The following is a 10,804-nucleotide window of genomic DNA, read 5'->3' as shown; positions in this document are numbered from 1 at the left end:
TCAAACCAGGGACAGAGGTGCTGGCCCTGGAGCTCAGACACAAGGAGGAAGCCACCTTCTTCTGCATTGTATCTTGAATCTGAAGGTACAAGCAGCACAGGGAAAAATAGGGTCTGCAGGCCCTTGATCATACGAGTTGCCCTTCTCTGGACCCTCTCCAGGTTATCCGCATCCTTCTTGAAGTGCAGCGCCCAGAACTGCATGCAGTACTCCAACTGCGGTCTGACCAGCGCCCGATGAGGGGAAGTATCACCTCCCTGGACCTATTCGTCATGCATCTGCTGATGCACGATAAAGTGCCATTGGCTTTTCTGATGGCTTCGTCACACTGCCGGCTCATGTTCATCTTGGAGTCCACTAGGACTCCGAGATCCCTTTCCACCTCTGTGCCACCCAGCAGGTCATTCCCTAGGCTGTAGGTGTGCTGGACATTTTTCCTCCCTAAGTGCAGCACTTTGCCTTTCTCCTTGTTGAACTGCATCCTGTTGTTTTCTGCCCACTTGTCCAACCTATCCAGGTCTGCCTGCAGCTGTTCCCTGCCCTCCGGCATGTCCACTTCTCCCCATAGCTTTGTGTCATCTGCAAACTTGGACAGAGTACATTTGACTCCCTCGTCCAAGTCGCTGATGAAGACATTAACGAGTATCGGTCCAAGGACCGAGCCCTGCGGGACCCCACTGCCCACACCCTTCCAGGTCGAGACCGACCCATTCACCACGACTCTTGGGTGTGACCCTCCAGCCAATTCGCCACCCACCGGACTGTGCAGTCATCCACATCACAGCCTCTTAGCTTGTTCACCAGTATGGGGTGGGATACCGTATCGAAGGCCTTCCTGAAGTCTAAGTATACGACATACACCCCTCCTCCTGTGTCCAGGCATTTCGTAACCTGGTCATAGAAAGAGACTAGATTGGTCAGGCACGATCTGCCCACCACAAACCCGTGCTGGTTTCCCCTCAGCATAATTTGTCCTGCCGGGCTCTCACAAATGTGAGCCTTGATAATTTTTTCAAAGACTTTACCAAGGATGGAGGTGAGACTGACTGGCCTATAGTTGCCCGGGTCCTCCTTCCTCCCCTTTTTGAAAATGGGGACCACGTTAGCCCTTTTCCAGTCCTCCGGGACTTGGCCTGTGCGCCACGAGCGTTCGAATATTCCTGCCAGTGGCTCTGCAATGATGTCGGCCAGTGCCTTCAGCACCCTGGGATGGAGCCCATCCGGGCCTGCCGACTTAAAGGCATCCAGTTCTTCCAAATGACTCTGCACCATCTCAGGGTCTACGTATGGAAGTCTGGCGCCTTGCTGCTGCCTCTCTACAACCCCAGTGAGAGACTTGTCGTTCCCCTCGCTTAGGAACACTGAGGCAAAGAACATGTTGAGGAGTTCAGCCTTGTCCCCCCTGTCTGTCACCAATTGTTTCTGCACATTTAGCAGGGGTCCTATTCCTCCCTGGGCCTTCCTTTTACTCCCAATATATCTATAAAACAATTTCTTGTTGTCTTTTACTTGGGTTGCCATCCTCAGCTCCATGGTAGCTTTGGCCCGTCTAACTGCCTCCCTACAAGCACGAGCAGAGGAGGTATATTCACCTTTAGTGATCTCACCTTGTTTCCACTTTTTATGTGCTCTCCTTTTGGCCCTTAGGCTGCCCTGGATTTCTCTGGTCAGCCAGGGAAGCCTCCTGGCCCCTTTCCCTTTTTCTCATGAGAATGTCATGGGAGACAGTTTCAAAAGTTTCCATGGAGACCCCAGCAGTACTGGGACCATGACAGCACAGGGCCAGAACTTGCATGGAGACCATCTCCTACAGCACTGGCAAGGTGTGTAGCAGGGCAGAGAGCTGGTCTGGGGCTGTGATCTTGCTGCACTGAAAGCATGGTGTCGGGGCACAGCTGTGATACACTGCTCGCGTGCCCCAGGCCGGGGTGTGCAGGCAACAGACTGTGGCTCTGTCCTAGCTCTGAACCATGCTGTCATCACTGTAAGATCCCAACCCTGGCCCTGGAGCAGTTCCCCATCCAGGAGCATGCCCTGCCAGCATTGCCGGGGCTGGTCTCTAGAGAAATCCTGGCCCCGTGCTGTCACAGCCCCAGCCCCAGCGCTGCTCCAGGGAAATCGGATGCAATGATGTGGGCAGGAGCTGCTGGGAAATGGAGTCTGGCCACTGGCCAGATCCACCAATTTGCCCACCCCAGCTCTACATGGAGAGAAGCTAAACAGGAGACGCATACATCCCAACAGGGACATATTTCTGGGTCTTTCACATCAGACCTGGGAGCCCTGAGCACCAAAGCCATCTTTCTGCTGACGTGCTGGCCCCGCTCTTTGTCATCTTTCCTGGGGCCTTGACATCAACCCCAACTTCAAGTGGAGAAAGAGTTTTGCTTTGAAAGCTTCTTGAACCATGTACCTGACCACAATGGCCCTTTCCAATAAAACAGTACTAGATATTTTGTAATCAGCTCTACCTTGACACCCTGAGCTAAAAACACCAGGTTTCTTCGGTGGGCTGGGGAACCCATGTTTTCCATAAGGGTAGATCATGTTTGCATCTTTCTTTCTTTGCAGGTCATGAATTTGTATTAGAAGCAGGAAGAGGAGATCAACAACAACACTTATTAGAAAAGAAAATTTGATATTAAATTTATTAGTCTAAAACTACTCTTAACTCCTACGCACTCATTCTACTCGGTGCCTGTGGTTCATTGTCTCTCCCTGCACGGCCTTCGAAGGATTATCCCTTCAGGGGGGAGCGCTAAGGCAGGCTGCTAACACAACAGATGCTGCAATGGACTGACTTTGCCCCGGTGCCTCAGAGGAAGGCGAAAAACCCCCAGATGATACTTCCACAGGTGAGGGGGAAAAAATTCCTTCCTGGCCCCAAATGGCGACCGGCAAAAGCCCTGAGGCAGGGGGTAACAAAATGCCACCCGCACAACACGAGCGTCCTCCATTAGGCAACCTGGGGACCACGAGCGCATGGTGTCTGTGCTTTCGTGACCCTTGGCGTGGCAGGGCTGACGGATGAAGTTGTCGAACCCTTCACCCACGAGGGGCTTCTCAGGCTGCGTCTTTGGGGACAAGCTGAAGTCTAGGGAGGACCGCTGTGAGCGGGCGGATCTGCTCAGTCGGTGACTCTCGTGCGGTGGCTTCGGCACTGTTGCAGGATCTCTACACAGCCGCCAGGCTCCTGGTGAGGTGCTAGATGTCCTCATCGCTCATGGAGGGGCTCTCGTGCTCCTGATGGTTAGGAGCTCTCTCTGCACAGTGCACGAAAAGGGAGCAAATGTTAAATATGGACATGGTCACACTGACACAAGGCCCTGCTCCGAGGAAACGGGGACTGAAAGCTTTCCCAGGACACAGAGACCACAATATTTGAATGAGGGAAAACAAAATAGTCCCCCCTTAGCTTTCGACATGGAAGCAGCTGAACACCTTCAGGCATCACAGCCCAACCAGATCTGAGCTGAGCTAGAAGCGCAGCACGGAAAACCCCAGCCGTGGACAGGTGGACAGGTGGACGCGCGGGGAAGCAGCCTCCAGCCTGTCCTGGGGTTGTTTAGTGACTTGGGGGAGCTCCTTTGAGAAAGATGACAAAGGCAGGTCCATCCACAGCCCCGGGGAGGGACGAGATTTGTGCACAGGCAGCAGGGCACGAGGCAAAGGATCCTGGCAGAGGCGGGAGGCAAGAGGATGGCCCACGGAGCATGGGCGGTAGGACAGGACTCGCCAGGGGCAGAGCAGACAAGTCCCCGCACATGGCAGGGAGCAGGTTTGGGTTAGTGGTGCGAGCCTCCCCCTCTCCCCCCACAAGACCTGCTTCCCCAGAGGCCCAGGGCACAGCACAGTACCTGCAGGAGGACCCGGGGGGCTGCTGGAGGGAGGAGAGGAGAGGAGAGGAGAGGGGGCCGGAGGAGCAGGCCAGCAGGCTGTGTCCTTGCAGCTCCTTGGGCAGCTCATGGCAGCACTTCATGAGGACCAGCTTCCTCACGATCCTGCCAGGGACTTCTTCCTCCTGCAGGGGCACAAGAGCCAGTCTGAGCCTCTGCTGCCCACATGAAGGACGGGGATGGTGGGACGGGTCAAGCCCCGGGACCCAACCTCCAAGACAGACTCTTCTCAGACCCCCCAGAGACCCCAGCCCAGTTCCCAGCCCACGGCAGCCGGAGCTACTGCCCCACTCCCCACCCACCTCCCTGGCCCCTCCTCACCATGTGCCCACGTGGGGAAGCCAAGACCCCACTCCAGCCTCCCCCACAACCCCAGCCAGCACTCGGCACATGAGGGCAGGGACTGGGCTGCAAGCAAGGGGTATTGGCAGCAGCCCAGTGAAATGGGGGCAGGTTCCTGCAGGGACGTTTGTCTGAGAGTCGTGGGGAAGGCAGGGGGTGGCAGCTGGGGAGAAGGGGGCAGATGGCCAGTGCTGACTAGCTGAATACTCTGCTCTCCCTAGGGCAAGCACAGACCCAGGGGCAGCAGGGGAAATGCCCCCCAGCCTGTGATCCCAGGGCCCAGCCTTTCCGTCTCTGCAGACAAATCCATCTTCAGCCTGCCCCCCGAGATTGGCCTGGCTCTGAGGAGGTGGAGGGGCAGGCCCATGGGCACGTCTGGGCCTTGGAGCAAGCTTCAGCCTCTGCTGATGTGACCTGGCGGTCACCAGATCTTGGACTTTCTATACAGAGCTCACGGATTCAGTTCACCTACATAGTACAAATCAACCCTGCCCTGTGCTACAGCTCACGCTCCCATAGCTAATGACCTCTCTCCACCCCTTGCGATGGGGGAGAGCGATAAGACATGGCACAGAGGCGAGGGGCCCTTTCTCAGTCCCCTGCACCTGAGGCGGCTGCTAACCTTGTCCCCGATCAGGAGGCTGGTCTCCCCCAGGATGGCATAGAGGAAGAGTAGCGCAGGTGTTTTAACGTGCATCCGCCCATGATGAATTGCCAGAATGGTCCGCTGCAGGAATGATCTCTTTTGCTCCTCGGACAAGATCTCTCTCAGCACCTGAAAGCAAGAGGGCGCAAGGCTTGGTGCATCTCAGAGCCAGGCTCCATCTCTGGGACCTGGGACCATGTCGCTCTGCACATTGCATGGCTCTACCCCGCCGCAGGAAGATCTCTGCAAGCTGGAGAGAAGCAGCAGACCTTTCTCCACAGCCCAGCACACAGCCAGGCCAAAGAGACACAAGTCCAGCCCTGCAGCTTGGCAAGCACTGGGCGCAGCATCCTCACCTCTCCGACTCTTGCCAGGTCCCTGTAACACTGGACCTGGCTCGGCTCCAGAGGGCACTCGCCGAACATCTCGTCCGCCCCTCGCATGTCTCGGCCTGTGACAAGTGGAGACATGAGGATCTTAGCTGCCATCCTAGCTTTGGATCAGGGTTTGCGGGGGCGGGCACCATTTCCATCGTGGTCCAGCGCTTTGGACGGGTCTCCTTACCCCTCTGGTGCAGGAGGATTCGAGTGAGCCAGTACAAACTCTCCACGGCGTCGCAGCCGATGGTCTCCTCTGGGTCACTGATGGACAGACCCAGGCGCGCTGCCATGTCCCCCACCTCAGGCACGTCAGGGGAGCCCTAAGCAGAGGCAGAGGAGGGGGGGTCCATGCCTGTCCTACCTTCCCAAACCTGCAGGTTCCCCAAGGCCATCTCCCTCGCTCCATCTCCCCCCACCACCATCACAAAGCAGGAGGGGGCCAGAGATCATGACGCCAGGGCATGAAATCCTTCTGTTCCCACAGGAACCTGGAGCCGGGGCACCGGGTCAGCACCCCAGCATGATTCCCTGTGCCTGCTGCTCCGGGGCTACAAAGGGCCCAGGACCCCGGGGGGTGGGGGGTAGGCCAGTGCGCCCAGAGCAGGCCATGGAAAAGAGACCCAAAGAGGAGAGCTGGGGTGCACCGATGAGACAGAAGCAGAGCCCTGGAGTGAAGCTCAGGTCCCAGCTCTGACTCCTCTCTCCCAGGAGGGTCCTGACAACGGCAGGGGACCAGGGAACTGGGCTCGGGGCTCACTGACCTCAAAGTGTGGGAGCAGGAGGGCAGCAAAGGACATGAGGGTGGTGCTTGCCCTCATGCCCAGGGCTCGGTGCTGGGCATCCACCGCCTCCATCCAGAATGTGAATTGCTGCGGGAGGAAGACATCAAGATCAGCGGGCACATGCCCCTGCTGTACAGACCAGCCGTGTCTGCTGACTCCTCCTCGGGGCCGAGGCTTGGAGCTGGGCCTTCATCCCCTGCCTTACAGCTCCAAAGGCATTGAGAGAGGCTCGTGCAGGTCACGGGGCTGCAGGCCACCCCTCCCCGAGCCCAGCCCCTCTCTATCCTGCTCACCTCCCACAAGAAATTCAGCCTGTCCAGGCTGGGGGCGCTGGACAGCAGGCACCACAGCAGGCCCTCCAGGTTGCCCATGTGCATCCTCTGCATGACCAGACAGGGGAGGGAGAGCCCAGGGTCAGCGCCAGGCAGCTTGTGCCCGCACCTGCCAGGGGCTGGCTTGTGGGACAGGGCAGGGGCAGGGGGACCTACCAGGTTGCTGATGTTGTTGCGCCCTATGGCCCCAAAAGTCTTGGATGCTGCAGCTCGCAGGAGGCGCGACTGCAGGAAGGGGTCCAGGCACATCTCCAGGTCGCTGTCAGGAGAGAGGAGCCTGTGTGACGCTGAGCTGTGCGGGGCGGGGGTGCCACTGGGGTTGGCAGGAAGAGCCAGGAAACCTGGGCCTGAGCAGCGGGGATCCCGCTGGCCCATGGCAGAGCTAGGCCAGTCGGGCAGAGGTCCTGGTACCTGAGGCACCAGATGGCAGCTATGATGTCTGGGATGGTGTTTCCTAGATATTCTTCCCTGGGGACATCCTCCATCAGCTCCTGCGAGACCCAAAGGGAAGGGCGAGGTTACGGCCCCACAGGCCACAGCCCCGTCCCACACGGGAGACCACCCGGTGCTGCAGGCACAGGCACCAGGATCCGCCCATTGGGGTGCCTCACACATCCCCCTGCCCCCCACCCACTGGGCTGGTCCTCCCCCTCGCATGGCCACTCAGACATGTCACTCGAACCATCCCCTTGCTCCCTGATCAAGCCCTCCTCTGCCCTCCGCACACACCATTCCCCCCGGCCTGTCCCAGGATTTCCCGTCTCTGCTGCCCACCAGCGCGCCTGCCCTTCTCTCCCCGGTCCAGCTCCATCTCTCCCCTCCACCCTGGACTCAAGAAACTCTTCCCCTCTCTTCCCCTTTCCCCAAACCATGCCGTGCTACCTCCTACTCACCACGATCTTGTCTGGCATGGACGCTTTCCACCCCTGCAGCTCCACTGCCTCGTGTCCCCTCTGCTGCACGGCTGCCTGCAGGGTGAGGAGCTCCTGCAGCAGGCACTGCCCATCCTTCCTGTGCTGCATCTACCAGGAGCGGGACCAGAGTAAAGGGAGGCTCTGAGCCAGGGACCTCCCTGTCCTCCCCAAATCCGCTGTGGGTCTCAGGTCTCTTGGGACCCCCACGGTGCTGACATGGGTCTCCCCCTGGGCAGGCGCAGGGAGGAGCATGGCAGTGTCTGTGGTGGGAGGGCACCCAGGTGGGGCTTCACAAAGACACCCACCTCGAGCACTGCCCGCGGGTGCAGAGCGTCTCTGCTTGTCATCTCCGGTCAGCAGGATGGGCTCCCCAGGGAGGGAACAGAGGACTGAGCGGGTTTCCTACCTTCCTGCGTTCCTGGAGGCGCTGGGTGACACTTAGCACAGCTCCCTCCTGCGTCCCCTGATCTTCCTTCTCCTGCTCTTCCTCATCCTGCACCTTCTCTGTGGCCGGACTGGGAATCACTGCAGCAGGAAGGAAAGTGGGGCGGGTGAGTCCTTTGCCCCCCAGAGTAAGAAACGTGAGCTGTGGGGGGCAGAGATGGAGTCGCGCTCCCTTCGCCAGCTGAGAGCAGACTGGACTGTCCCTGCTGCCCTGGGAGGTCCCTGTCCCCACCACAAGCGACTCTGCCTCCTCCTTCACCCACCCCCACCAAGGCCACCCCTGCGCAGGGACCTGGAGGTCATGCAGCTCAGCCCCCTCGCCTTGGCCAGGATCCCCCTGCCCAGCCCTGCGCAGGGTCTGACTTGCCCCCTGGAGCGAATGGCCCTGAGACTTGGTGGCCCCCAGCGCGTCTCCTCACCGGTGTGGCTGGCACCAGGGGCCGGGGGGCTCGCGGACCCCAGGGAGCTGTGCGAGACCGCCGAGGAGGAGCTGCAGCTCAGGCTGGGGCTGGTGCAGGACAGGCTTAGCTCCTGCCCCAGGGAGGCTGGGCTCTCCTCCACGCCTCTGCAGGGGGCTGCCTGCGAATGCGGGGCTGCAGAGCTGGGCTCCAGGCTGCTCCGTGCCCTGGGCGGGAGGCTGCACGGCTCTTCTGCCCGGCGCTCCTCTCCTCCGGGCTCCCGCCTGCCCGGGCGCACCCAGGGCCACCTCCACTTGCACCTGGAGGTGGTGGGCTGCTTCAAAGGATATTTGGCGCTAGGAAGTGCTGGTTTTTTATGCCAGCACATGGAGCACAGCCACGTCCTCGCCTGGATGGGCCCCTCCTCTTCACGGCTGGGGGGGCCCAGATGTTCCTGCCCAGGCCCCCTGCTGTGATCTTCTGGCACAAAGCCCACCTTGGCGGTCCTCCTCCTCAGCACCCGCCTCAGCCTGTCCATCCTGGCACCGAGCAGGAGCAGTCATCAGCTGGCCTTCAAGGCACCCCTGCACACACGTCTCCCCCGACCCTCCTGCTCTCCAGGAGACAGGCAGGTGTGCCCTGTATTTCCCCCATGACACCAGTATCCTTATCACTTGGGGATCATGGACAGGAAAAGCCCTGGGCTCGTGGTGAATGACCGGCAGGCAGCTGGTTTGGACACAGCTCCCTGCTGCTGCCCCCACCTCTGGCTCCATGTGACTGGCTGTGGGCTGAAGCCCCTGGGAGTCCAGGCAGAGGAGGGCAGGGGCCCCTTCCCTGCGACCCGTGATGCCCATCAGCGCCACAGCTTTGGGCTCCCTGCCCACTCCGGCTGGGCGGCACTGGCTGAGCTGGGAGGGGTGGGAGCTTCTGTACCTGGGGATGTTTCCAACCCCATGGAGCTGGTGGGAGAGAGCATCGGGGCCGTGGTCACCACCTTGGAGCGGGGTGGATTTTCCTTCCCTTTCTCCAGTCGTCTGCACAGACATGGGAAAACCGCTGGCCCCTCACCTGCCCGGGGGGATGGAGTGCTGCTGGGCAGGTGCTCAAAGGCCCTCGGGACGACACGCACTCCTCCCTCTGGTCTGGTACCGAGGCCTCCTGCCTCGCCTCTGGGGAATGTCCCTCGCCGCCTGGATCCGCAGTCACTGCCTTCCCAAGGCGATAACGCCTGCCCCTGAAAGGGACTATAGCATCCACTCTGAAGCTATCTTCTTGTATAATCTCTTCCCCAATAACAGATCTGCACCGCTCCTGCCTCCCACCCCTTTCCCTCTCTTGTTCTGTCCCCTCCAGGAGTCCTGTCCCCCCAGACCTTCCCTTTCAGGCCCTTCTCGGCCATTAAAGGAAACTCTGGCTGCCTTCTGGCACTTCTTTTCCACACCAGGACTGCTATTGCCTTCTCCCTGGCCCTTGTCTTCATGCCTTTCACGATGCAGGAGACCCCGACTCCCCTGCTCTGCAGAAACAAAAACCATGGCCCTCAATATAATGGAAGAGGAACCAGTGTTTTAATCGACACTGGCTGTGCACTGCACTCCAGCCATCCTGGCAGGGACAGCAACCTGGGCCCGGGACTGGTTTTGAAGCCTTCTGACACCCGTGCAGGAGAAGATGGTCTAAGGAGGCGATAAAAGACACACAAGGTTAGAGCGCAAACATTTCTTATCTCGGCCTCGGCAGGGGGTGTCCTGCAGAGCCTGCCCGGCTCCTGCCTCCTGCACACCGAGCTGGCAGGGAGCATTACTCAGCCCCTCGCTCCAAAGGCAGGGTCTTGTCGGCTCCGTCTCCTTCTGCACTTTTTTCCGAACACAGGCACAAGCCTGGAAGCAGAAGAGACCCTCACTCCCCTCCCAGATCTCCCGCTGCCGCAGCCTCCAGCAGCACTGCCTGAGGACCTCGTCCTTACCCGCTCACTCCTGGGTGAGAGATCCAAGAGCGAGATCCTCCCCGACCTTGGCTCTCCCGTCGCTCTCCAGACGATGCGTGTCGATCACTGAAAGAAAGAAGATGGAAATTTAAATTTGCAGAAAATACTTGTGCCCCTGGACTGTCATTTCAACAACAAAATGAATCCTCAGGCGTTGGAAGTGATGTGGGTTTGTGCTCCAATTCTGTGCTTCTTGAAAAGAGGGGAGACCCCACGTCTAGGTGCCTGCGGTGCGGTCACTCAGCTGGGCACGGCTCCGCTTCCTCGCTCCGGGCTTTACACAGGAGCAAACCAGCCCCGAGAAAGGCACTGACCAGGTGCCCACTGTTGACAACCTGCAGGATCGGGCTCCACTGCCCTTCCCGGTGCCATTGCTGGTGGGGCTGGTGCAAATGTCACCCCGTTGGGCTGCGTCCCCCTGGCACACCTCGTCATGGGGCAGGAGGGTGCCGGCCTCGTGACTCTTTGACGTCTGGCTCCAACACCCCCCTGGGGCAAGAGGCCTCGTCTCAACACCCACGTTGCCCTCAGCCAGGGGCAGAATGGGGGCAGCGGTCTCCGCAGCCGACTTACCCGTCTGTGCAGACCCCGGGCGCCCGGCAGCACCGCTCCAGCCTCCGCCGGCAACTGCCCGGAATCCCGCGGTGCTGCGATGGTACGAACACTGCCGCGGCAACGCC

At 59.8% G+C, this 10,804-nt stretch overlaps 1 protein-coding gene across 2 annotated transcripts; it reads right to left on the bottom strand.

Moving 5' to 3' along the window:
- Positions 1-2,618: 2,618 nt before the first annotated feature.
- Positions 2,619-10,762, bottom strand: LOC132244086 (uncharacterized). Of its 2 annotated transcripts, XM_059715060.1 has the most exons (15): positions 10,698-10,762; positions 10,104-10,190; positions 9,206-9,813; positions 8,156-8,673; positions 7,699-7,817; positions 7,272-7,400; positions 6,790-6,869; positions 6,535-6,637; positions 6,340-6,426; positions 6,026-6,133; positions 5,449-5,584; positions 5,241-5,335; positions 4,861-5,013; positions 3,858-4,021; positions 2,619-3,263 (listed from the first exon to the last, which is right to left on the bottom strand). In XM_059715060.1, the coding sequence occupies exons 4-15, from the start codon at positions 8,670-8,672 to the stop codon at positions 3,251-3,253; spliced, it is 1,704 nt and encodes a 567-aa protein (XP_059571043.1). In that variant the 5' UTR covers position 8,673; positions 9,206-9,813; positions 10,104-10,190; positions 10,698-10,762; the 3' UTR covers positions 2,619-3,250. The 2 variants fall into 2 exon arrangements, with proteins under 2 accessions (XP_059571043.1, XP_059571042.1); XM_059715059.1 differs by having other exon boundaries at positions 9,206-10,190.
- Between the last annotated feature and the right edge of the window lie 42 nt (positions 10,763-10,804).

Source organism: Alligator mississippiensis, chromosome 11, assembly GCF_030867095.1.
Source record: "Alligator mississippiensis isolate rAllMis1 chromosome 11, rAllMis1, whole genome shotgun sequence".
In the NCBI taxonomy this organism is placed as follows: domain Eukaryota; kingdom Metazoa; phylum Chordata; order Crocodylia; family Alligatoridae; genus Alligator; species Alligator mississippiensis.
Note: the sequence above shows the minus strand (reverse complement) of the source record. Positions and strands in the feature narration are given on the sequence as shown.

What these genes read in the sequence shown, in the direction of transcription:
- LOC132244086 (XM_059715059.1), bottom strand. Translation starts at nt 8,672, where the DNA reads ATGGACAGGCTGAGGCGGGTGCTGAGGAGGAGGACCGCCAAGGTGGGC. An exon ending in TCCTGCTCCCACACTTTGAG is followed by an intron (nt 5,585 to 6,025) that starts GTCAGTGAGCCC and finishes GCCTCTGCTTAG; the next exon opens with GGCTCCCCTGACGTGCCTGA. An exon ending in ACCTGGCAAGAGTCGGAGAG is followed by an intron (nt 5,014 to 5,240) that starts GTGAGGATGCTG and finishes TCTTGCTTTCAG; the next exon opens with GTGCTGAGAGAGATCTTGTC.